At 37.4% G+C, this 27,319-nt stretch overlaps 2 protein-coding genes across 5 annotated transcripts in view; one reads left to right on the top strand and one right to left on the bottom strand.

The window, feature by feature from the left end:
- Positions 1 to 373: 373 nt before the first annotated feature.
- RAB14 (RAB14, member RAS oncogene family) lies at positions 374 to 25,287 on the bottom strand. Its single transcript, XM_032308561.1, has 8 exons — positions 25,180 to 25,287; positions 15,127 to 15,185; positions 13,765 to 13,818; positions 12,380 to 12,557; positions 8,520 to 8,586; positions 3,539 to 3,626; positions 3,186 to 3,216; positions 374 to 2,189 (listed from the first exon to the last, which is right to left on the bottom strand). Exons 2-8 carry the CDS (start codon positions 15,176 to 15,178, stop codon positions 2,012 to 2,014), a joined length of 648 nt encoding a protein of 215 aa, XP_032164452.1. The 5' UTR covers positions 15,179 to 15,185; positions 25,180 to 25,287; the 3' UTR covers positions 374 to 2,011.
- The window catches only part of LOC116570930 (translation initiation factor IF-2-like), a 43,465-nt gene continuing 40,675 nt past the window's right edge, over positions 24,530 to 27,319 (top strand). For 3 of the 4 annotated variants that reach the window (XM_032308558.1, XM_032308556.1, XM_032308559.1), the window contains exon 1: positions 24,530 to 25,840. In XM_032308558.1, coding sequence (XP_032164449.1) covers positions 24,700 to 25,812 — 1,113 coding nt within the window. In that variant the 5' untranslated portion in view covers positions 24,530 to 24,699 and the 3' untranslated portion in view covers positions 25,813 to 25,840. The remainder of the gene's footprint in view (positions 25,841 to 27,319) is intronic. The other variant, XM_032308560.1, reaches the window with a different exon arrangement.

The following is a 27,319-nucleotide window of genomic DNA, read 5'->3' as shown; positions in this document are numbered from 1 at the left end:
GTAACTAACTTTGGGAATCAGGGTATTGCACCTAAACAAGCCGCAGTCTTTAGTTTGTGATTGCTACCTTATATCCCAATGGGTGGTTGGTTTGTTTTTTTGTAAATATATACACACACCAGCAGGTCATGGTCCCTGGGCGAGTCCCTTGTGAAGCAACAGGGTAAGCAAAATGGGTCACTGTAAGTCTTTAACAGAACGTACCAATCTACTCCAGGAATCTTGTTTTTTAAAAAGTTAAACAAAGACAAAAATAAAGATGAGTCCACAAATTAACCAAATCCTATTTTCTGCACATTCCAGTTTTGGCTTTTATTTAACATTGACTATACAATACTCCAGTACTACCACATGTTTACAACCCAGAAAGCTGTATTTTTTATTTTCACTTTAGTGTCTGTAAAGAGGGATTTAAAATGTGTATTTTAAACACAGCAGTTGAGCTGAATGATTTTATAGAATATAGTAAGGTTTACCTATCCTACTTCAAATAGCTTCAATTCTCCATCTGGACCATAAACTGAATCAGAAATCAATGGAAAGAAGTAAAGAACTTGGTAAAACATAAGTCTGTTGTCTAAAGAGATTGTTTCCCTTGCAATACAGTATTCTTTCAGTGGCCAAACCACCTAGTGCAAAGTAATAACTTACTTTGTATCAGCACAAACACTGAAACACCGTTAGAAACACTTTCCCTTTTACAAAACAACTTATGCCAACAGGACATAAAATAGCCCCTCATACTAAGAACACAAGGGTATCCTAAATTACTTCACTGTAGTGTTAAAAATGCACAATTTAAAATCCCTTAACAGCAGACCTGTGGTTCTGACTGTCCGGTACACAATCTCACCATTCCAAGAAGATAAAGGTATAAAAGCTTAAAATGTGCAATAATAAACCCAGCCTTTTTTCTTTTTCTATACAGTAAGGCAAGAAATGCAGCCTGTAATGCAAAATGTTTACAAAGAGAAAAGCAGGTTAGCACATTGTCGATTGCACAAGAACAGTTAAGAAAATCAGCAGGTAAGCCACAGTGCAAAGATGGAACAGAATCTGCTAGTGTTAATCCTCTCACGCTACAGGAGCTCTTTCCAGCATAATGTCCCCAAACGCTGCCAGCACCAGAGGGTGGAGCCAGTATTACTTGTGAACTGCAGTTGTGTATTTCCTTGTGTGAAATGGAAGGGAGTAACATGGTCACATATAGGTCATACTGTACAAACTGGTATTTTATACTGTTCCAATGCCAGTAATCAATTTATTTTCTTCATTAAAATAATATACACAGAATGTATTGTTAGTTCGGTTCCTTCAAATTTTATACATATTTACTTTCTGCTAAAGAGAAAAGGATAAAATGGCATAAAAAAAAAGATAAAGCTATTAATTAAGCACAAGAGAAAAGATAAATGGATATTTTCCCTGTGCAAGGCTAAGACAGAAGCAAACCTCCACGAGAAAGATGCCACCCACGCAACAGGAAATTTATCCAACAAAAAAAAAAGCAGTTATAGAACCCATTCTCTATCAGAAGTCATTTCACAGCAATAAACTTATTGGTTACAACAGACATACTTGAACAGTTAAAGATGGGGAGAAAGGCTTAAGATATCCTCAAATTAAACCATACAGTAAGACAAAGCCTTGCCCAAAAAAAAAAAAAAAAAAAAAGGAAGGATAAAAATCATTTAAGTCCAGCATCAGTGCTCAGTTTAAATCATGTACTGGTGACATATCTATCACGAGGACAATCAAGGGGAAAAAAAAGTCTAGATTTACCATGCAGGAGAGATTTATTACTCTACTTGCCTTTTGATAACCTGATTACATCTAGTTGTTTTAGCAGTTTAGTATTGTGTTAAACTGTTTTTACAACAGAGTTGTTTTTTCTTTTTTTTTTTTTTTAATTAAACCCAGTAAGATGTACAGAAGACAATGAGGCAGTAAAAAGTACTGCTTCCAACAGACAGAGGTGAAAGGTCAAATGGGAGCGACGGCAAAGAGGTCACTAGCAGCCACAGCCTTCTCTCTGGGGTTGGGGTTCACTGGTTAGCCGGCCTCCCTGTGGGGCTGAAGGTTTGTGCTGTACACCAGACTCGGCAGCATTCAGATCCAGGCTTCCATCCTGAATGTTCTGATAGATTTTCTTGGCAGCCTCAAGGAAAGCATCTTCTACATTCTCTCCCCTAAGAGGCAAATGACAACTTTATTGGAGAATCACAGCTTTCTACAAAGGATAAGGCATTATACACTGACCTTTTGCTAACCTTTAGTCAACTGCCATGATATCTTCAACTTAGCCACTGTCATCTAATAAAAGATTACCAAAAGACTGAGCTAAGAGAACAACATGGGGAAATATTTTCTGTGGAAAGCATATAAACAAGATACTAACAGCTATTTCTATAAACCCTATTTGGATAACTGAATGTGTTATAATCATTAAAATGTCATATATTAATATATAAGGAAAAGTGAGGACAGGCCATTTTTGTAATAGCAAGAAGGTATTCCAAACAAGTGAGATTCCAGGATTTGTATGGTCTGATTAGCTAAGCATCAACTATATTTTTTAATTTTGTGACGGTGACATATTTGTGCTCGACCATGGTCTCATTTCAGTTCTCTTAGTACTAATAACATGGCTGAAGCTAAACCAAAAGGGGCTAGCTTCTCACCCAGCAAGGAATTTCTGACTTAATAAATAAAGAACTCTGACTTAAATCCTGGGGTTTGATAATGGACATGGAGTAACAATTAGAAAACATCAATTATGTTTCTGATTATTCTTAGACATTGTTTCCTTAAGCCATGCTTTGTAATCGGAAGTACTAAATGCACAGAATACCCAAGCTTGAGTCCAAGATGCCAAATTCAACCTCCATTGTGAAAGTCAAGCACTTCTGGAATGCTAACACAGTTTCATTTATTAACCTGGTTTACCAGGGGAATAATCACAGTACAATCTTTTAGATAAAGTAGCAAAAACTATTATCTTTGAAATGTGAAACAGGAAGCAAAGGGATGCCTGCTTAACTGTCTTCCCACAATAAACATCACACATACATGTATTATTATATGTAAGCAAATACATTATACATTTTCGACATGTATGGTTCTACTTTGAGAAGTTTGAATGTAACTGAATGTAAATGAAAATGATTAATTTTAGTCATACTTACGTTTTTGCACTTGCTTCAAGGAACAATAAACCTAAAAATTAAAATTCAGACTATAATTAAGACATTTCAAATGAACTCAAAAGGACATTTTCTCCAATAACATTTGAATTAGGGTTTCCTATCAGCTATCAGTACTCCTACCATAGTCTTTTATGAAACAGTATGTTAGGTTTGAGATGAGGGGAGTCTTAACATTTGTCATTAAATACTTGCACTACCCCCATACTTTACTTCTTCATTCTTGAGATTTAAGTAGTTGGCATTAAAAGAAAAGTGTCAAATAGTCTGCAGTATCAAAATGCCACCCCTCCCATGAATGACCCCCAAAAAGCCATTAAAAGTCTTAAACCCACCATTTTCTTCAGCAAACTGTTTGGCTTCTTCATATGTAACATCTCTTTGTGCCTCCAAATCTGCTTTATTTCCTATGAGAATTATTACCTAATTTGTGACCAAAAGAAAGACATATTAAAACAAAAGCAACCATTTAAAATCAACCATGAAAATTCTGAAATCCAAAAATTTTGATAGAAAAAAACATATAGGCCTAAAAAGGAAACCAAGCACCAGCAATCATCCAGCACATAGATAAGGAGAATCACGAAATCAGTACTATTAGGAGGGAGGTCAGCAATTACCTAGGCCATGGGCTGACAAACTTTCTATATAGGCAAAGAGTATATATTTCACGTCTGTGGAGCTCAAATGGTCTCTTTGCACATACTTCTTAACTTTTTCTTTTATTTTTTTTTTTCAAAAGATTTTATTTATTTATTTATTTGACAGGCAGAGAGATCACAAGTAGGCAGAGAGGCAGGCAGAGAGAGAGGAGGAAGCAGGCTCCCTGCTGAGCAGAGAGCCTGATGCGGGGCTCGATCCCAGGACCCTGGGATCATGACCTGAGCTGAAGGCAGAGGCTTAACCCACTGAGCCACCCAGGCGCCCCTTAACTTTTTCTTTTAAATAACCTTCTAAAAATGTAAAATCCATTCTTAGCTTGCAAGCCATTCAAAAACAATACAGCCCATGAGGAACACCCTGGTCTAGGCCAAAGGTTATGATTTATCTGAGTAAGATTACTAAAAGGTCCATGCACAAGCTCCAGGAAATCTGTGAATACACTGAAATTAAGCACAGAATGCTATAAAAAAGAACATTTCGCTGGAAGAAAAGGCTCATGGTTTTCATCTGATTTTTGAGTGTCTCTGGGACCCTCAAAAAGTTAAACTACCAGTTCAACTCCTTCGGGCTACTGGTAAGAAAATTAGTGATCAAATCAGGCAATGGGACTTGTCAAAGGTCACTCAGGGAGTCAGTGGTTTAGAAGGACTTTAGAACCGAGGGAGAAAACCCAAACTATGACCTTCAAACACTGTCTTTACACTAGCCCTGGAGAAGGACTAAGTTTGTAGCAACTGAAAACAAAGGTCTGCGTTCCATGGGGAACAGTGGTGGTGGGAGGAGGTGGTGGGGGGACCCACATGCAAACAAGTTCAAATCCAAGGCAAAATATCACATATACATACACCTACTCTGGAATCATTTATGTAAGTGAAGTCAGGCCAAAGTTAAAGGCAGCTCTACAAAGCTCTAAGAAAAAAGTTTGCAGCCTTAGGGAAATAGAGCTTTTTGATCTTTATGGTGGTTTCTGGGGACCGCGGGTAGGGCATTATGGATAAACTGTCTCTGTCTACATACAAGCTTATCTGATACCAATTCGTGATTCCCCCTCCTTTCCCTTCCCAACAGATGTGATAATCCAGATGTTGATACTGTAGGAATGGATGGTTTCAACCAAAAGTGATTTCTACCATTAACTTTTCCTCATGTGAAACTGTAGCCCCTAACTCTCCTACTCCTTAAAAATGATGTCCAAAGAGCTGAAGAACCATTGTAATCTGAATGTAAACCTTGAACAAGAACACTTAAGCAGCGTAACAAACGTGAGCATTCTTCAATCAGTGAGGACAAAGGCCCAATGAGGAGGGAAAGGCACTTTCACATGAAGTCTGCTAGTCCTTTAAAGGATAAGGTAAGAACACATGAAAAAGGGAATCCGTTTTTTTTTTTTAAAGATTTTATTTATTTGACAGAGAGAGAGAAATCACAAGTAGGCAGAGAGGCAGGCAGAGAGAGAGAGGGGGGAGGAAGCAGGCTCCCTGCGGAGCAGAGAGCCCGACACGGGGCTCGATCCCAGGACCCTGGGATCATGACCTGAGCCGAAGGCAGAGGCTTTAACCCACTGAGCCACCCAGGTGCCCCCAATTTTGTTTTTTTAAATCAAGGCTGGTAAAATCACAATGACCTACTCCAGGGCCATTAGATGGCAGGTACTCAAAACAAATGTCAACTATACTTCAATAATAAATTAAAAAAAAAAAAACAACAACACTGAACTGCACACTTTAAATGGGTAAATTATGTTAATTATCTCAATAAAGCAGTTTTTAAAAGATAATTTAAAAAATTTTTAGACATTTGCTGAATGGAAACACTGCCTTCTCTCCCAATTTCTTAATAACTTCCAAGCTGTGCTTCCCGTCAGCCTGAAAGGAGACATAAAAGTGGCATGCTAACTAGACAGAGGTACAAAATACACCAACAAAATGGGAAAATATGCAATTTCTACATAGAAACTGAAGGCAATGTTACAGAAATCGTAACATTCGAGCTGGATGTTAAGAGATTTTCTTCTGTAGGGGAGCAAATTTTGCCATCCCAAAATATCCTCTTTGGAATATTTATCTTAAGCTGGCTTATTTTTAAGCAGAAGACACAAGTAAAGCTCTGAAAACCCAGAAGTTACCCTTTAAGAGACCTTTACATCTGTAAGAAAAATCTCCATTTGTAAGGGTGTTTCCCTCTCAGTATGAGGAAGAGGGGTGGACTCAATCTCCAGAAACTTGTAACAACTCTGTCAATTAATTTCTTAGATAAGCCAGAAGAATCTTGAAGGGTAAAGATCTTCCTCCCTAACACTTTCCTTTGAAGATCTGGTAAAATTTGAAGAGGCATAAATGAGGCAGGAAAGACATGGCTAATTTGTCATTATGCTCCTCTAAGGGCCTTCTACAATGAGTTTTGTTTGCTTCTTAACATTTTTTTTGAAATATCTATAGAACAGAGCTTTACTATATACCTTTCACTAAGCTTCCTTAATAGTAGCATCTTACAGACTCAAAACCAGAAAACTGACATTGGTGCAATCTATGTCCTTAGTCAGATTTTACCAGTTGTACACACTCGTGTGTGTGTGTGTGTGTGTGTGGTTCTATGCAAACTTACTGCAGATATAGATTTATATCACCACAATTAGTACACAGAACTGTTCCATCACTAGAAAGGAACTGCTTTGTGCCCTTTCTAGTTGAGGCACAGCACTCATATCCTTCACCCCCATTTGCTAACCTCTGGCAACAACACATCTGTTCTCTTCCACAATTCTGTCTTTTTGAGAATGTTTCATAAATGGAATCATACAGTATGTAATTTTTTGAGATTAACTTTTTTCACTCATGTGTAATGAGTGAAATGCCCCTGATATCCATCTAAATTGCTGTATGTATCAATAGTTCATTTCTTTGTGTAGCTGAGGAGTATTTTACAGTATGAATGTACCACTGAGTGTTTAACAATTCACCTCCTAATGACCATCTGGGTTGTTTCCGATTTTTGTAGCTGAGGAGTATCTTACAGTACAAATGTACCAGATTGTTTTAACAATTCACCTCCTGATGATCATCTAGGTTTTTTCCAATTTTTGGCTACTGTAAATAAAGCTACTATGAATGTTCATCTATAGGTCTGTACATATACGTACAGTGGGTTTAAGGGGATAATGGATATGAAAGTTCCAGGCACAGTCCCTAGCATAAATGGCAAACCACTTTGGGGCACCTGGTTGGCTCAGTCTGCTAAGTGGCTGGATCTGGATTTCGGCTCAGGTCATGATCTTGGGGTCATGGGATAGAGACCCCGGAGTCAGGCTCCACACTCAGCTGGGAGCTTGCTTTAGGATTCTCTATCCCTCTCCCCCATCCCTGCTCAGGCTCTCTCTCTAAAATAAATAAATCTTTAAAAAAAAAAAAAAGGCAAATCATGTTAACTTTCAGTACAATTTATTGCTGTTCGCTGATAAAAGCCAATCTTACCACTGATTACCTACTTATTGAATCAGACTTCTGCTCAATAGTGGAGTACAAAGCTAAGTGAGACACAGGCCTTGCTCTGAAGAAGCTCAGTCAGTCACACCTAAGTACCTTCCCTTGCTTGTTCCTGGAATGCCCCCTTAAGCATTTATTAAAACCTTACTCACCTCTATAGTCCCAATGCAAACATACCTTTCTCTGTAAAGCTGGTTTCTCCAGACGGCACTGCTTATCCTGGGTACTTAGAGCAATGCACATACCAGCAGCTCTATTTCTACCTCATATCTCACTCTGCTTTTCAGCAGTTATTTGTATACACACAGCTATCCCCTTACTAGACTGTAACATTTTGTGGGCCAAGGACCACATTTATCTTTGAATACTATAAAGTCTAGCATGTTGGTTGGCCTTTAAAATCTCAATAAATTGGGGCACCTGGGTGGCTCAGTGGGTTAAGCTCAGGTCATGAACCCCAGGGTCTTGGGATTGAGCCCCACATCGGGCTCTCTGCTCAGCAGGGAGCCTGCTTCCCTCTCTCTCTCAGCCTAGTTGTGATCTCTGTCTGTCAAATAAATAAACTCTCTAAAAAATAAATAAATAAAATCTCAATAAATATCTTCTCAGTCTGGCGAAGAAACTAATCTGTATTTTCATTTAAAAACAAATTTTTTAAATTTTCATTTGGAAAATATAGCACAATGGCTTTTTAATTTTTTTTAATTTATTACAATATAGTTGAGATGTTTTTGTAAAAAGAAAAAAATTTTTAAACTAATTTTTTTAAAGCATGCAGAACTCTTTGTTTTTAACTGAAATTTTACTGAGATAACTGTAAATACACAAGCAGTTGTTAAGAAATAACAGAGACCACTTATACTTTGCCCAGTTTCTTCCAACGGTAACATTTAATGAAATAAATGCAGATCCCTTTTAAACTGATTGTTTTCAGATTTCACTGTCTTCACCTGACATGAGAACATCACCCCATTCATAACTTTTTTTTTTTAAAACCACAAACATGAACAAACACCACATGTAAGATGCAAAACCTGGGGTAATTAGTACTGAAAAAAAAATGCTATCTTCTCTTGGTACTCTTATACAAAAATCCTACTAGCAAACCACTCTTCTTCTGGGGTTAGCACAGATCTTACATTTTCTATATAATAGATGTTATTCAACTTACAGTATTTGGATTGGTGAGATTCCTTGCATCTGTCAACCAGCTGCTTAAGTGATTATATGTACTTCTTCTGCAAAAATTAAAGTTTACATTTGTGACTTCCACATACAATTGTCATTTCAATTTTTTTAAAAAGGAATTTCAAATAAATATTTATAATATTCCCTTTCATCAAAAACTGACTGTGGAATGTAAACCCACACTTTCCAGAAGTCTAGCCAAATCTATTATTTTAAATAAATAAATCATTATCTAACAACTTTGCTAATTATATACAGAAGTAAACTGTTTACATTTAAAGGCACATTCATAAACAGTGGGCAAGGAAAAACACAGAAAATTAATGGAAACAATTCTGAATTAAGAATTTCTAATCTGAAGTAAAAACTAGGATTTTTAAAAATCATCCATATTTTCAATCACAAAATGGGAGAAATAATATCAAAATGTCTAGCGAATATGTTCACTGACAAACATATTTGCATCTGTCTGGTATTAGAAACCAAGATGTTCACACTACTATACACTGATATAAAACTCACCTTTCTTCCAAGAGAAAGTTAACTATGACAACATAAAAACCAGCTTTAAAATGGCACTTAATGTATTTGACTGGAAATCCAAGCCCCCAGATAACAAAATAAGTTTATTCTAACTTTTTATTCTTATTTACTAGTACCTAAATCATTCTGAGATTCAGACTGCCCTATTTCTCCAAGCAAGAGTTTAGAAGCTCGTAGGCTCATTTGCACTAGCCAAATAGGCCCAAAGAGGACAAGCAAATCCAAATAATTTGTAATATTATATACAGTACATAGAATATAAGTATTTATCAGACTTTACCAAAGGGGTCAAATAAAATTTTGAAAGTTAAAAATGTTTGATTTATATACATTCACAAAACATTAATCCATCTTATTCATTTAACAGGTGAGAAAACAGAAGCTCGCAAAGATTTAAATGCATTTCAGAGCCAGGCCTTGAACTCTTTCTTTATGCACATAGTGTCCTCAAAATGTTTCAAATTTAGTCTTGTGAATATATTCCATGAACTCCAGCTGCCAGTACCAATATAAAGTTGGATTTTCCAAACATTTAATCCTTTCCCAGTAGAGACTAAAAAGAAGTTGTACGGTTTTCTTTTCACTGTGCTAACTTATGTTATACACAAAACACCACCTAACCGTTTAAAAAAAAGGGGGTCAAATCAAAACATTTTCCCAATGTTTTAAAATTTTCTAGGTAAAATCTTCTAATACTCAAATATTTTTTAAAAGCACAAGTCTTATCATTTTACTGTTCCAAATCTGTAGTTACTAGCATACCTTGCTTTAACACAACAGATTTATCCTACTTTGTGCACAAAAACTTACACAGTACAAATCCCAAAACATTAATACTTATTTTGATAAATTTTAAAATGTCAAAGCTGGCAGCAAGAATGAATTACAAACTGCCACCACTTTGGTAAACAGAAAAATCTATATCCTTTTTAAGTATCAAGACCATATAAACTGTTACTATTTAGATATGCCCATAACCTCTGCTACTAATTTCTTAGGTAATTGTTATTTACTTAAAATTCACCATAATTTCAGATCTATTTAACTATAGCAACATGCCAATACTCATTAATTAGTGGCAAGAGTGCTTAAAAAAAAAAAGTAAAAAATATCCCTAACTTTGCCATGTAAAATGACTTATCAAACAACTGATAGAGCCAAACAAACTGCCATGATAAGCTATGTTGTCAATTTAGGAAGTATCCTGTAACAATTACAGTTAATGCCAGGAATAAAGGTATTATTAAAGTAGAACTTTCAAGTTTTTAAAATGTGAAGAAGAATAGAAAAAAAAGAAAAAATATCAATGTTATGGATACAACATCAGTGTCACTGTGAAATATTAATAAAGCACCTGTCTAAAGTGTGCAGTACTTTTTTTTCAGTAAAATTTTATTGGGATATAATGAATTTACCACAAAGCTCATCCTTTTAAAGTATACAATGTAGTGGTTTTTGGTATTTATACCAAAGTTGTGCAGTGATCACTCGTATCTAATTCTAGAACATTTTTATCAACCCCAAAAGAAACACTGCACCCATTAGCACTCAATCTCCACACCACGGAAATCCACTTTCTGTCTCTGAATTGGCCTATTCTGGCTATTTCATATAAATGCAGTCATACAACATGTGGCTTCCTTCACTTAGCAAAATGTCTTCAAGATTCATCCACTGTATATAGCATGTATCAGAGAGTCTTTCCTTTTAATGGTCAGATTATACTTCACTGTATGAGTATACCCATTTGTTTATCTATCCCTTAGTTAATGGACATTTGGGGTGCTCCCACCAGAAGTACTTTTGAAGATTCAGAGAGACACAACTTTTACCAGAAGTATTTACTACGCTTAAAAGGTTATGTTTAAAAGCAAACCATACACATGTATCAAATCATCACCCTGGACCTTAAACTTACACAATCTTATATGTCAACTGTATTATCAGTAAACATGGAGGGGGGGGACACAAGCACACTTGCACAAAGCAAAACAAACTACAACACTTTAGACTGTTACACTCTTAAAGACACATCACCACATTTAAATTTATCAGCAATGGAGTTTTTAATTATGCAAAGTCTTCAGGAATGCATCCCTTATTAGGATGTCCTGCACAGAAGGCCAGGTCTTTAATAATCTTCCCACAAAACTATTTACAAGAAATCATGTGACCAGTTGCTCGCCTATTCAGAAGAGCATTAAGGCTATTTTGCTCTGTTTTGCTGTGAGATTAACCAATTCTGGAACTCAATGAACTTCAAGCACTATAATTATAATCTGCCACTGTCTTCATTCTAAGTCCACATTTCCCAAAGTGTGTTAATAAAATAAGCTTAAGAAACACTAAACTAAGTTAAAGAATTTCATTAATGCAGAACTTCTCAGGATGTTAATATGTTAATGTACACTGTATCATGACTCTTCAAGAGAAAACAGTATAAACCATTTCTCAAAAGGAAATATGCTTGAAAGTCCCTTTGGCCCTACTCACCCATCCCTACCTCACCCAAAAAAGCAAGACAAGAGGCACACTGCTTTAAGCTGGCATTTGCATTAATATGAAAGGTGATCCAGTTCATTTTCCAGCTTAGCACAGTTTAATGAAGTGGCACAATTTTCCCTGTTTTCTGAAGCCAAATATTTACGGTCCAGTTTTTTTACTTTTTATCAAGTGCTTTCAGTTTCCCAAAATAGCCAAGCTGAAATAAATTTAATCCTGCTGCATGAAGTACTATAAACCATTTTAATTCATTTTAGAACAAAAAAGAATTTAAGTAAATGAACAAATACCTCAAACACCTTCAGATGCAAGCATAAGAACTTTTTACAGTCTACCATGTTGCATTAGCAAAACTACTTAATTCCTTCCCTGACCTTATTTTGAAAAGGTGTCAACTTTAACACCAGAGACTGAATAGAGTTAACTCCTCAAGACTTGTTTGCTTTCTACTGAAGTGAAAAGAACAAACTTTGGTATAAAATATTATTTCACCTCATATAATTGAACTGATGCTGCTTTTCAGAATAGTATTCTTCTATTAGCTCCACCAGCATCTCCTAAAGCTTTTCTTCAGTCATATTCACTTTCAGAAAAGGAAATCAACATGTTACATCAAGTCTTACACAACAGTGTAGAGAAATAACCGTAAGCTTCAAATAAGCTCATTTAAAATCACACAATCACAAACTAAGAATGTCTAAATCAATAAACACACACACACACACACACACACCAAACCACAGTGCCTAAAGCAGATTTTTCTCAAGTATGAAGTTTGGAAAAGTATTAATCTCTTACCTAGTAATATCATACACCATAAGTGCTCCCGCAGCTCCTCTGTAGTAGCTTCGTGTAACAGCCCTAAACCTCTCCTGTCCTGCTGTATCCCAAATCTGCAGTTTGATTTTTTGGCCACTAACTTCAATTATTCTTGTACCAAATTCAACACCAATTGTGTGAGGACAATCAGCCATAACTGTTAGAGAGAAAAAAGACATATAATAATCTAACTTCCAGAAAGCTTCAGATTAAGACCAGCAAGGAGAAGAGCCACTGGATTATTAAATAACATATTAATGCTTGTAGGCTGTATGTGGACGAAGCTAGCACTGAAAAAATATTAGCAAAAACACAGAAGTCGAATCTGACTGCACTAGAACAGGGGTCAGTATACTTCTGTAAAGGACCAAATAATAAATAGTTACGTTTTGTAGCCAAAACCACAACTACTGAACTCTACTGCTGAAGCACAAAAGCAGCCAAAGACTCTAAGTAAAATGAACATAGTTGTATTGTAATAAAACTTTATTTACAAAAACAGGCAGTAACTGGATTTGACCCACACGCTATTATTTACTGATCCCTGGACTAAAAGAATCTGCTAATTCAAGATTTTTAGTAAGTTCTTCGTAACACCAACATTATGCTATTTAACATATAACAAAACAATCAATGGCTTTAAGACTTTAGAAGTTGTCAAATTTTTCTCCTGAAAAATATTATCAGTATCTCAAAGAAAAACACATTTAATATATACTTAAAATTACATACTGGCAAGTTACATAATTCCAATCCAACAGGACAAGTTTATTAGTCCTTTCCTTATAATTAGGCCATTGAAAACCTAAACCTATTATTCTCTGGTACAAGAATACACAGACTGTTGGCGATGTCATAAAATTTACATTAAGAAAAAAAAAAGCCATAAAATTAGTTTCAACTATATTTAGCCTATCAGTTACATAAAATAACATGGTCTCCTCCCCAAGACAGAGTTATACTTCAAATATTAATCAACCAGTCTTGATATAAAAAGAATTTCATTTAAATATTTCCAATCTATTATTATTTAGTTAACAAGTGACATATGCAGCAAATTTCCAAAATGGAGAGTCAGAGAAAATATTATTTAAATTTGACATTATAATTTTTAAAAATTTTCTACCACCAAAAAAACCTAAACAAGTAACTCAAATTATATATGGTATATAAATTAACACTCTATACATGCAGGTGTATTTCATTTTATATGCTTCTATTTAAAAAAAATTCCCTCCCTAAAGACAAAAATGTATATATGCAGAAAAGTTATTATCAAATGCATGGAGCGTAATGAAAATGACACTTTTTAAAAGGTAGGAAAGTGAGTATAAATTTATTACTTAACCTTATTGTGAACTTACATTTTTTTTCTGTAAATTGATGAAGTAAGCAAGATTTTCCTACTCCCATATCTCCTGTTTAAAAAGAAAGAAAAGTTTCAATTGCCAATTACATTTCTCAATTTTATACTCATAATTATATGTAATGATTGCTATACCCCCTACTATATCACATCACAAATTTCTGGGACACTTGAAAAGATGAGTTCGAAAAATCCTACATGTCACTTTTCACTGTGATGTACAAACTGATTATTCCCAATCTTCAGCAGTGACAGAATTAAATTATAAATTATGTTAGCAAGTAACTATCAGCTGGGAAGTGCTTTTTAACAAAGAAACTGTTGTTAAGAGAAGCATTTTTTACTTTGAACTGTTTCAAAGTTTTGTATTGTTTTTTCCCCCTTAATTCATGCATAAAAGCAAAAGACATAAGGACACAACAAACAGGGCAGCATGTAACAAGCAAAAATAGTAAGTTTTGGAAGTCTGATTGACTAGATCCCATCTATCTCTTCTTATATTCTTATATTCCCTGTATTTCTTACAGCCTGGGTGGCTCAGTGGGTTAATCCTCTGCCTCAGGTCATGATCTCAGGGTCCTGGGATCAGCCCCGCAACCAGGCTCTCTGCTCAGCAGGGAGCCTGCTTCCCTCTCTCTCTCTCTCTCTCTGCCTGCCTCTCTGCCTACTTGCGATCGCTGTCTGTCAAATAAATAAAATCTTAAAAAAAAAAAATTCCACAAAAGATAAGCATGTGCATTATATGAAATCCGTAACAGATGTTCTCTCTAACTGTACTACATAGGCATTTAACCCTTCATCAAGGAAGTACTGAGCCCACCATTACATCAAACTGTTCTAATATGAAGAATTAACTGAAAAGTATGTGTACTTCCAACCAAACTCTTACAACTACACCTGGGTAAACAATCTTATCTTTTAATTTGAGCAACATCTTGAAACTTAGCAGAAAAACCACCAGTATTATATTTTATGTATATTACACAACTACTCTGACTCAATGTTCTCTATCAATTTTTGGAATCCAGGTGGCTCCAAGGGTTTTCATGGTATTTTTGAAAAGTTATCAGTGCTCCTAGGAAATTAGTACCACTTCCAGGATTAACAAGCTTTCAGGCAGCCCTCAAGAACAATCAATATCACTTCAAAAGGTACCCATCAGTGTACTACAGAAGTATCCAGGGCCACAATACAAAAAGTACATCGCTACCACAAAAATAAAGGAGCTTTAATTTTGCAGTTAAAAAAATAACAACAAAAAACACTCACTCTTCTGGAGTGGTATGTTAAGCATTAGTATATAAATATTTTGTATATTAACTTTCTTTGTAGAGCAAGAGCATAAATTAAATAAACTTACCAATAATAATATATTTAAAGATGTAAGAGTAGTTGTATGGTGCAGTTGCCATGGTGGCACTAAAAACAAAGAAAACTGTGTTACTTCAGAAGGATATACACAAGTTCTCCAGTTGGTCACTGCCAGTTTTTAAAAGATATATAAAATACAGCATACTGATTATAAACAAAATATTGATTACAATAAGCCAGAGTAAAACTGCATTTTCCAAACTGATCAAATGCACAAATTCTCCTGGATGAACATTAACATTCTCGTGTGTTATCCATAGAAATATCAGAAACCATTATATCAGAACAATTCCATTATTTCTCTTTAGGGAATATCCAGTAAGAAAAGTTACTATGGAAAATTTCAAACAATGAAATCTTTATATATTTGAGATAAATATCATTATAAAGTCTTCCTCCTTTGAAGTCCCCACTCCTGTTAACTGATCCAGTAAATTACTAATGGCCAACTTGTTCAGAACTCTGATTTTACAAAAGAATGTTATAAAAAGTAACCACTAACTTACAAACACATAAAACTCTTAAAAGTTATAAAAAGTAACTTTTTTACTCCACTTTAAATCATAGTTAGCACAACATCCAAAAAAAAGACCAGTCCAACTATTTCCAAACCAAATTACAGTCAGAATTAGATAAAAAAACCACATGAAACTGTTGTTCCTACTGACTTTTTAAAAAGTCAATTATTTGCAATTTCAATTAGGTTCAACCTAATACAGGATCTTAAGATTAACAATGTATCAAATGCCTACTATATACTATTCTAAAAGCTAAAATAATGGCATAAAATACAACTTATGGTTGTCAAATCTGCAAGTTTATATATTAGACAATATTCAGAAAGATCCCAGCCTACTCTTTGCCCTCGGGTATACTTAACCTAAATAATTCTTATTTCTCTCTACTTTTAACAACATAAAAAAAAAAACTCTCCAATTTATTCAAATGAATGCCGTGAATGTGTCAGACACTGTGCTAGGTGCTAGAGAAACAAGAGGTAAAATGTAGTAATGGTAGTAACTTCAAGTAACATTTATTCTAGTCAAACCAGTTTTCGGTTTAAGGAAAGATAAAAATTTTGCATGTGCACATGCCCACACACAAAGATTTGACCCCATTTTTTAAAAAAATTGGTTTCCAATTTTTAAAATATGATTTTTACTGTTATGGGCAATTGTTACATTATACAAGCCAGATAAGGTAACGATGGCGGAAATTTTTTTTCTAAGACTAACAAAATTACCATATAATAAAATTTAACCTATAGAAAAAGTATGTATTTAAAATAAGTGAACTGGGGCGCCTGGGTGGCTCAGTGGGTTAAGCCGCTGCCTTCGGCTCCGGTCATGATCTCAGCGTCCTGGGATGGAGCCCCACATCGGGCTCTCTGCTCCACAGCCCTTTCTCTCTCTCTCTGCCTGCCTCTCTGCCTACTTGTGATCTCTGTCTGTCAAATAAATAAATAAAATCTTAAAAATAAATAAATAAATAAAATAAGTGAATTATTGTTATCAGGGAAAGGAAAGTTGTTCACACAATATAGTCTTAACTTAACATAATATAGCCACTTAACTGTAAGGATTACATTTAACCGAAGTGGATGCCCTACTACCCATTCCAGCTTGAAATGTTCTAGCACTTTGATAATCCATCTTCATCATCACTGAAAACTCCCTTAACCAGTTCGTTCAGGAAGGGAGTTTTTCTAGTTAACTGAATCTGAACAACGTAATAACTTGTTTCCCTTTTTGCAGACACTGGGGACTCAAAGCTTATTAAGAATAAATGTGGTCCTGAGGCTAAAATTGGTGTAGACTATTCACCAAATCTCTAAACCAGATCCTAAACACAAGGAAAAGAATAATCTTTCACAATAAAAATATTTTTTTCATTCTTCCTGCATTCTTCCAGAATCCTGTAATTAATTTTTAGCTCCTTTTTTAAGGATTCTTCCTGCATTCTTCCAGAACCCTGTAATTAATTTTTAGCTCCTTTTTTAAGCTCCTCTTTTCCCACTCAAACTTGGGGAAAAGTAATCGTTTATTCACCTTGAAATTACTGTTCCTTTCATGCTCTTCCCCTTCTGACTTTCCCATTCCTCTCTCTCTTCTTACTCAAAGTTGTAGCTATATACACTTTGCTTCCTTCCATTTTATTGTTAAAACCAAAACCACAGGGCACCTGGGTGGCTTAGTTGGTTAAATGTCTGCTTTGGCTCAGGTCTTGATCCCAGCGTCCTAGGATGGAAACCCACCTCAGGCTCTCTGCTCAGTAGGGATCTTGCTTCTCCCTCTCCCTTTGCGCCTCCCCCTTACTCGTGCTCACTCTATCTTGCTCTTTCTCTCTAAAATAAAATCTTCAAAAAAAAAAAAAATAATAAAAAAAAAAACCAAGGCCTCTACAACCCTAATTTCTCACTGAAATGCTCTAAAGGCTAATCATGAAATTAAAAGCCAATTCCAGTTGTATTAATTTGTGTACTTGCTAATTATGACACAGCATTCATTAAATATCTACAAGATGACTAATTTTAAAACATTTTTTTAAATTACCAAGCACTAATTAGCATAAACTATTCCCAAATAAAAGAGAATGATCACTTTCACAGAATAAATACAGTGCCCTGTCTTCACCTCACCACACAATTTTCTGGTTCAAGTTTCTTAAAAATGAACCCTAAAAGCAAAGTTAAAAAAGAAAGCTACTGGGATGCCTAGGTGGCTCAATTGGTTAAGCATCTGCCTTCCCCTCAGGTCATGATCCCTGAGTCTGTGGGATCAAGCCCTGAGTCCCAGGTCTGGCTTCTTGCTCAGCAGGGAACCTGCTTCTCCCTCTCCCCTCCCCCCTTCTCATGCGTGTGCCTGCTCACTCTCTAATAAATACAATCTTTAAATTAAAAAAAAAAAAAAGGAAAGCTACTCAAACTTAATTTCAGTAGACAATGAAGGCAGAAGCGTCCAGCACTGTAGCCACTAACACAACAGGCCCTCCCTCTCTTATTATAAGCTTAGATACAAGCTAGGTTTAAATATACTCCCAGACTTTATTGGTTACATTCACTCAAAATTAGGTATTTGCAGTAAAACTATATTCAAGTGGCCCATTTTATTTTTTTTTAAAGATTCTGTTTATTTGAGAGAGAGAATGAGAGAGAGAAAGAGAGCGAGCATGAGAGGGGGTAGAGTTAGAGGGAGAAGCAGACTCCATTAAGCAGGGAGCCTGATGCGGGACTCAGTCCTAGGATTCCAGGATCATGATCTGAGGCGAAGGCAATCGCTTAACCAACTGAGCCACACAGGCGTCCCTCAAGTTGCCCCTTTTAAATATTAACTAGGCTTAATATTGTTCTAAAAAAGAATTTCTCAACATCATTTCTTGAACATGAATGAAACACACCACTGTTGAAGTGAAGAATGTACTTTTTAACTAGCTTTGGAAGGGGAAAAAAGTTTGGCCACTATTACTTAAGGATGCTTCTGCTTTAATCAAAAGTCATAAAGGGGGGAACAGGGGCAAAAACCATTGGTATAGTTCAAACACTCTGAAAACATGAGTCCATTCTAACAGTACCATCTCCACTAATTAAAAAACCTTAATAATATTCTGTAACTTGTGCACAACTGCTGGTGTGATTAAAATGTATTCCCCATGTGTTACAAAAGCATGAGAATAAAATTCATAGGCAGCTAAGATTCAATGCCTCTGACTTCCTTATGAGTACCACTTTCAGACAGTAAGCTTGGTTAAATACAAGATGAACAACCTGTAAACTAGTAACAAACAATTGTTACAGTTACCATTTATTGGGCACTTAATATTCTCCAGGCAATGTACTAATAAACACTTCACATGCAATTTCAATTAATTCTTACTACTACAGCCTTATAAAACAGTGAGTATAATCCTCATTTTACAGATGAAGACTCAACAGGTAAGTAACCATGCCCAGGTCACAGAGCTATAATGGACCTAAGACTGTTTTAACTACAGAGAATCCCTCTTATCCACTATATCATCCAGCCTCCCCCATAATTATAAGATGCACCATGAAGTCCTTTCATGGTACTTAGGAACACAAACCTTTCTCAGTTCACTCACCTTGTTCTAATTTAATACTCTAAGTAGTATTAAAAAAATTATATTCAGGTGATATGTTGTAATCAGGATTTACAGATATGGATAAATAATTACATTAATCCAAATTATATCTACTTACAAAAAAGTTTTTGAAGGTAACACTTGTTGAGAGTAAACCATGAGCTGATCAGCACTACTTTTCCCTACATACAATTCTTACTTAATTCTCACAACTCTGCAGAGTTATTATCATTAAGTCCATGTAAAAAAACTGAAGAAACAGGGGCACCTGGGTGGTTCAGTTGGTTAAGCATTTGCTTTCAGCTCAGGTCATGATCCTAGGATCCTGGGATCAAACCCCACACTGGGCTTCCTGCTCAGTGGGGAGCCTGCTTCTCCCTCTGCTACTCCCTCTGCTTGGTTCTCCCACTTGTTCTCTCTCTCTTGAATAAATGAATGAATGAATGAATGAATGAATGAATCAATCTTTTTAAAAGCCCCCAAAAAACCTGAAGAAATTGAGGTTTGGAGAAATTAACTAATTTGGCCTGTGTTACAAAATAGTAAATGGCAGAGCTAGAACTTGAACCCAGGTCCGATTCCAAAGAACATGATTTTCTCTATCTAAGGTAGCTTATTAAAGGCATATATATGTAGAATGACACACACACACGTGGACCGATAGGACCAAAAAATCAAAATCGAAGGAAAATGGAGAATAATTACACTAAATATTTACAATTATAGTTTTACATGTGCATGTGTAAAACTTAGCTCTGAACTTTCTGGCTGTCAAGAGAAATGATTACTAAATGCACACTGAACACTGATGATTGTTGTGTGGCCCCTTTAAATATTAACTATGCCTAATACTGCCTTAACAAAGGATTTTTCGAGATTAGCATTAACTCTTGAACACAAGAAACACACCACCATCGAGGTTAGGAATAAATTTAAAAATGGGGTATGCTACGATATACAACTCTGCAGTGTGTTTTACACTGAACAAAATGATGGACCTATTTGCAGACCCATACACAGAGCTCTACATGGTTACTAAATGCACATTAAATACTAATCACTGTTGCCCCCAAAATAAAATTGCATGGTCTCCACACAGTTAAACAGATACAGACATATAAATGACTGGATTTGAAATGTGCAGACAGAGATGAAGGCTAAAGCACTTTCATACAATCTGCTTACGAACTGCCACATTTTTAGGAGGTAAACAATGCATTTTAAAATCTTAAAGATAATCCAAATCACCCTCTGATGAAAAAGTAGCCCACAGATACAAAATCTTCAATCCATAACGTTATAGGTCCAAGTGGATCTAATATAGCATTTTTACAAACAAAATAAAACAAAAAACCCACAAAAAAACAAAAACTGGAAAACAATCAATCTACAATCTAACAGGGAAATGACTGAAGAAATTGAGGTTTCAATACTAATAACTGAAATGATCAGCACTACTTTTCCCTACATACAATTCTTACTTAATTCTCACAACTCTGCAGTTACTATCACTAAGTCCAAATAAAAACTGAAGAAACAGGGGCATCTGAGTGGTTATTATTATGATGAAATAATATGCATTTAGTTCAAAACCATTTAGATATAAATGTATTAACCTGAAAATATATCCATGATTTTAAGTGAAAAAAAAGTTGACAGAATTTTATGCAATAGCTTCTCTCATTTTTAAATACACACACACACACATACACCCAGTCTCTCTCTCAATCTTGTATATAGATAATATGGAAGGAGACACACCAAACAGTGAAAAATGAATACATGGACTGTGAGCAGAAAAAGGATAGGAAGGAATTATTAACTTTCTTTATAACACTGCACTAACAGGATAAGCATATACTATATTCACTGCTAATTTTCTAAAGTAGTCAAAGTAGTAAAAAAAATAAATTTTTTTTAAAGATTTTATTTATTTATTTGACAGAGAGAGATCACAAGCAGGCAGAGAGGCAGGCAGAGAGAGAGGAGGAAGCAGGCTCCCCGCTGAGCAAAGAGCCTGATGTGGGGCTCGATCCCAGGACCCTGAGATCATGACCTGAGCCGAAGGCAGCGGCTTAACCCACTGAGCCACCCAGGCGCCCCGAGAAAATAACTTAAATATTTTTAAAGCATTTTTATATATAATTCTAATACAAAACAAATTTAAGAAAAACAAAAACAGGGGTGCCTGGGTGGCTCAGTGGGTTAAGCCGCTGCCTTCGGCTCAGGTCATGATCTCAGGGTCCTGGGATCGAGCCCCACATCAGGCTCTCTGCTCAGCGGGGAGCCTGCTTCCTCCTCTCTCTCTCTCTCTGCCTGCCTCTCTGCCTACTTGTGATCTGTCAAATAAATAAATAAAATCTTTAAAAAAAAAAAAAAGAAAAGAAAAGAAAAACAAAAACAAGCAGTGCCTGGGGGGCTCAGTCAGTTAAGCAGTCCACTCTGGATTTTGGCTCAGGTTATCTCAGGGTCTTGGGATGGAGCCCTGAGTGGGGCTCCACACTCAACAGGGAATCTGCTTGAGAATTCTCTCCCTCTGGCCCTTCCCCATCTCGCATTTGTGCACGCTCTTTACAATAAATAAATCTCAAAGAAAAAAAGAATTTAAAAAAATCCAAAAAACTCCCATTCATAATACTTTCAACGTAACTTCCACATTTACAATAACAGGGAACAACATATGAAGTTAATCATATGATCAGCCTCAAAAAAAAAAAAAAAAAACAAAAAAGAAACCACTCCAATAATTGACAGTATTTTTTTCTTTTCTTTTAGAGCTTGGCTTTTTACTGTGTTAACTTATGCACTATGTCTGACTAATCCTTTCACAACTGTTTTACAGCTATTTTATTCTTCTCCTTAGGACATATGACATTTCCATGTAATTTTTACATAACTTATTCAAGACAACACAAGACAAAAACAACCCACAAAATATTCCAGGTGATTTAAAATCTGATCTTCATTGTTAAAATTAGTAAGCTTGGTTTTTTGTTTTTGTTACATGTAAGACATTTTGTAATAAACACCAGAATCAAGATAGACTGCTCTTGTGATTCCAATACAAAAATATTTGTTGAACATTTACTAAGCGCAAACTCTTGGGTTAGGCTTTGACAATATAGTAATGATCAAAAATAATAATAAAAAAATGCATTATTCCTGTCTTCATGAAACTTAAGAACAGAAAGAGTTTAAACAAAGATTTGCTTACAAACTGTCTAACGTGGATTGCTACTTGATTTGTCAGTCAGTGGACACAAAACTTTATTAGTTATTCTAATAATCTAATCTAATCTAAATGAATGGTCAATTTCCTCAACAGTAATGCAACCTCTGAAAATAACCCATCCATTTCTGACACCCACTTCTAAAAAACTCACTTTTGACAAGACATTCAATGTCACACTTTTACATAAATTAATATAAGAAAAAGAACTGGATTACTTACTATGTTAAGAAAATCACAAAATTTCCCTGTTATGATGGCTGTGCTATGAAAAAGTAGTACTCCAATACTTCACCTCTGTTCACAGAATGAAAGTACTTAAAGGAAAAAAACACAACCCTGTACTTACTCCTAGCGTTGAAAGGTTAGTAATATCAAAAATTTTCCTGATGTAGTATCATGTCTGAAATTTGCTTTAAAATAATTTGGTGGAAAGGGTTAAGGTGTATATTGATGAACAAGACTGATCACTGTTGATACTGGCTGATGAGTATATGAAGCCTCATTCTACCACTCTATTTTGTATATGTTTAAAACTATCTAGAACATAAAATGTTTTAAAAGTACCCTATCTTCCATACCTCTATTTGTACCCTGCTGTCTCCAACCATGTCTGTTACTTTTAACCACACAAAACTGTTTCAAGCTTTAAAAGAAAGAAACAAACATCTCTCAGTAGTCCTATTTTAACATATTTGCCTTAATCAAAAGTTTACTCCAACAGTACAAAATCTTAATAAGATTATGCAAAGATATTTAATACTGATAAAGATTAGCTTTAAAACACTCCAAACTCTGTTGCACAGTTGAAGTATGCCACAATAAAGTTTAACATGAAATATAAAAAGCAAAAACTTTTTAAAATGTAGCTTTAATTTCAAGGAATTTTTTAGGTTATTAGAATCTAAAAGGGTCTTCCATCTTTACAACAATTAACATTTATTGAGTGCCTAATACATGCCACCTATTTTATAAACAATCTTTAATAGTAAAAACTCATTATACAGGTAAGAAAACCAACTCAGAGACTTGAGATATCCGCAGTCATACACTACCAAGGGAAAAAAGACTAAGGCCCAGGTCTAACTGTCCAACTCTCTGAAGCCATGCTCCTCTTTGTTCAACAAAAATTAAACATTCACTACATGCCTGGCACTGTTACAGACAATGGGGTACTTAACTAAATGCCAAGCAACGTGCTAAGGGTTTTTTAATCCTATTTAATCCTCAAAACAATTCTAAAATGTAGGTACAATTATTCCCTGTATAGATAAGGACACCGACTCGGAGAGGCTAAGTAACTTGCTTTAAGGTCATTCAAACTAGAAAGTGGCAGTACTGGAGTAGGAACCCTCCAGAACTCTTAACTACACATGACTTAAGGCATGAACAAATAAAAGGGCCCAAGCAGAACTCTGAAGACAAATTTCGGAAAGTGCTGGGGGAAGAGGGAATGGGAGCTAGATATCTGCAGGGTCAAGTCTGTGTTCAATTACCACATATAAGAAAAGACATTCGTGACAGTAAACTTTGCAAGGGTTCAAGTGGGCTCTAACACTTTTGTGGAACCACCAGAAAAGCACTTGCCTTCTGGGAAGCCCCGTTTCTTCTTCCAATGGGAAATGAAAATCTTGCCACCTCTCCTCTGGGGCTGGGAGAATGAGGACCGGCAGTGGAGCAGCTGACACTACAGACTTTGAGTTACAAAGGAGTCGTCAGTTGTCATCCCACGGAAACACAGGGAAAGAGGAATTAAGCTGTAAGTACAGTTTAAGTGGTCACGCCTGGGACACTGGCCTAACTTGAGTGCAGCCGAGAAACACGAGGCAAGTGTGGGAGAGGCCAGCGTGTCCGGACCATCATTAGCCAGTCACATCGCAACTTCCAGCCTCAGTTTCCTCACTTGTAAAGTGCAGGTGACTTGACTTATCACCAAGGGCTAGGCTTAGCAGGAAGCACCGCGGTGAGGACAGCCAAATCCGCGCCTGGCTCACGGCAAGGCGCAACCCATCAAAACAAACGCCTGCTTTGCCTTCTTCCCTTAAATTCTAGAAATGCCAAAAAAACTTTCCGTCTTCTTCACCGCTTCCCCATGCTACCTAAGCTCGACGCCTTATAGGATGTCACAGGCCTCGCAGGGCCTCACCCAAAGCAGAACCTCGCCAGCACGGACCCTTTCGCCAGCCCAAGTCCACAGTCTACCCACAGCGACAAGGACACCGGAGCTCCTCCAAGATGCCGGCGAGGCAGCGAGGGGCTGTCTTTTGTACTCCGGGCAGACGCGGCCTACGGGACGGGGAGTGCCACGTCTGGGCTCGTGGGCTGCGAGGCGCCGTGCCTCGCGTGGATAAATACCGCGGGGGTGGTCTGCAGCCGCCAGAACGGCAGGGACGAGAGGGGCCTGCGGAAGGTGTCTGTCAGCCCAGCCCGGCCGAGGAGGCGGGGAAGGCGAGGCAGAACACACCCTTCCCCGCACGCCCCGGAGCTCTCCGCTGGGCGAACGCAGCGCGGGGATACCCCCGCCCCCGCACGGGAGTCCCGTCAGGCCCGGCGCCGCGGCGCCCACCGCCGACCCGCGGCTCGCCGCGGCCTGGCAGGGCCTGTCCTGCGGCGCCACCCGCCCGCCGCCCAGCTCGCCGTCGTCCGCACGCCGGCCCCCGGAGAGCCGGACGAGGAGGTCTCGGTCGGACGGACACTGCGGAGGGCCCGGCTTACCTGGGGGGTTGCTGGTGGCTGGGCAGCTTTCCGGGCGGGAGGGGGGCGTCAGGACGAGGAAGAGGAGTGCAGGCGCAGCGGGAGAAGGGCGGGGGCGGTCGGCCGAGGCCCCGGCAGGTAGCGGGCTGGCGGAGGAGGTGCAGACGCACTGGCGGTAGTAGCGGCGGCAGCAGCGACTGCTCCTGCGGCTCCCTCAGGATCTTCCTCGGGCAGGTCCAAGATGGCGGCGCTCCCTGCACAGGGTTTCCTGTCACCCTCGCAATGGGCCGGACCACAAAAGAAGCGAGGGGGGAGGAGAATGCGCGCGCAGCTGGCGGAGCCCGGAAGAGGGTGGCCGGGCCCCGGCCCGCTAGTCACGCCCCTTCCTCAGCCCTTCCCTCTGGACTCGTCGCGCCGCCGCCGAGGCCCGCCCCACTGGCGGTGGCGCCTGTAGGGGCGGAGGAGAGCGCCTATGCGCAAGCGCCGTCGCGTGCTCGCCGCCGAGGGAAGTTACTGCGCAGGTTTGCGTGGAGCTTGCTGAAGTACGACTGGGTCTCAAAGGGTTGGGGTTGTTACTTTGTGGACTTTTTACTATTTTTAATGCCAGCAAATACTGCTTACTGGACGCTTGTGCTACACTGGCCACAATGCTAAGCACACATTTACTGCGTTCACTCAACAGGTATGTTTTGAGCGATTCGTACACAGAGGTGAACGAGGCTCGCTGTCCCTGTCCAACAATCCCAGGAGGGGCTTATCCCCATTTTATCAATGGCGATACTGAGGCTTATGTTGATCCAGTCACGAGTCCACGATCATGCAGCTAGAACGTGGCACTTACAGTGTTTCATTTCTGTCCTTTATAACCTCTCTTTGATGGGAGCAAAAAAATCGTGAAGGCATTTTTCACAATTTAACCACCTCCCACCAGTCCTCTGCTCTTCCAACTCAGTCTGCCGTTGCATTCTCCCAGAAAGTTAAGAGCATCTCAGCACAAGGCAGCTTTGACTTTCGTGGAACCTTGACACTTTGGCCTTGTGTTTGTGGAGAATATATATATATCTAATATTTATATTGATACACATATAGTTCATATTTTACAACTAAATTGGCATAGAGATGAATATATTAATGTTCTACAGCAAAACATTTTCTTTAACCCATAAGTTCATCTTTCTTTTCCGACTTTGAAAGCACTTAAAACATTTTTGTGAGTCCCTAAAACTATTGCAGGGCCCCAGGGACTGTGTTTGTTGTGTCTAATGAATAGGACTGCCCTCCCTCAGTCCACCAAAATGAAGTTCAGACTCTCTCTCTCGGCACTGAAGAGCTTTCATAAGCTAGCTTTGCCTTAAGTAAGTGAGATTTCTTTGAAAAGTGTATGGTAGTTTACAAATCTCTTATTTTCAGAAAGAATTGGGTGTGAATCCTTGATCTTCAACTTACTAATGATTCACCATTGGGCATGTCACTTGATTTCTCAGATCCACAGTCTTTTCTGCAAAATGAGGATAATGATACCTCATTATTTTATTATATACTCAAAATGCTTGACATATAAGTTTTTAATACATAGGGATGGCTATTACATAATAATCCAATATAAGGTTAAATGGAAATCCCTTCCAGCCCTATAGCTCTATACTTCTATTCCTATATCCTTTAATTCCAATAAGTATAGTTTCTTTATGGTCATAATTTAACATCTCTGAAATCAAGAAATTTGCCTATGCCAAATAAAAAAGAAAGCTGTGAACCAATTGCCATTATTTGCCCAGCTGTGAGTTTAGGTCTGACTAGGAAGTTTCTGTATATTCAGTTGTCACCTGAATTGAAACCTAGCTAATGCTTATTGAACACCTACTGTGAAACAGGAACTGGCCTAAGAATGATGAATACTTTCTTGTTTAATCTCTATATCATCCCCCATGAAGTCAATGCTGTATTTGCCCCATTTTATGAATAAGAAAAATATGTCATATAGGTCGAAGACTTTATAAAAGACATAAAAATTGGCAGTGCTGGGACTCGAATTCAGGCACATGTGACTTTAGAGTACGCATTCATAAACACCATTCTAATCTAAAAGATTAGATGCAAATTATTTCCACTTGTAGCAGTTTAGGTGTAGATCCCTGATTGTTACTTAATCTATGTGGAA

This window comes from Mustela erminea, chromosome 12 (assembly GCF_009829155.1).
Source record: "Mustela erminea isolate mMusErm1 chromosome 12, mMusErm1.Pri, whole genome shotgun sequence".
NCBI classification, from domain to species: domain Eukaryota; kingdom Metazoa; phylum Chordata; class Mammalia; order Carnivora; family Mustelidae; genus Mustela; species Mustela erminea.
The sequence above is the reverse complement of the archived record's forward strand: the minus strand, read 5'-3'. Positions and strand labels throughout refer to the sequence as shown.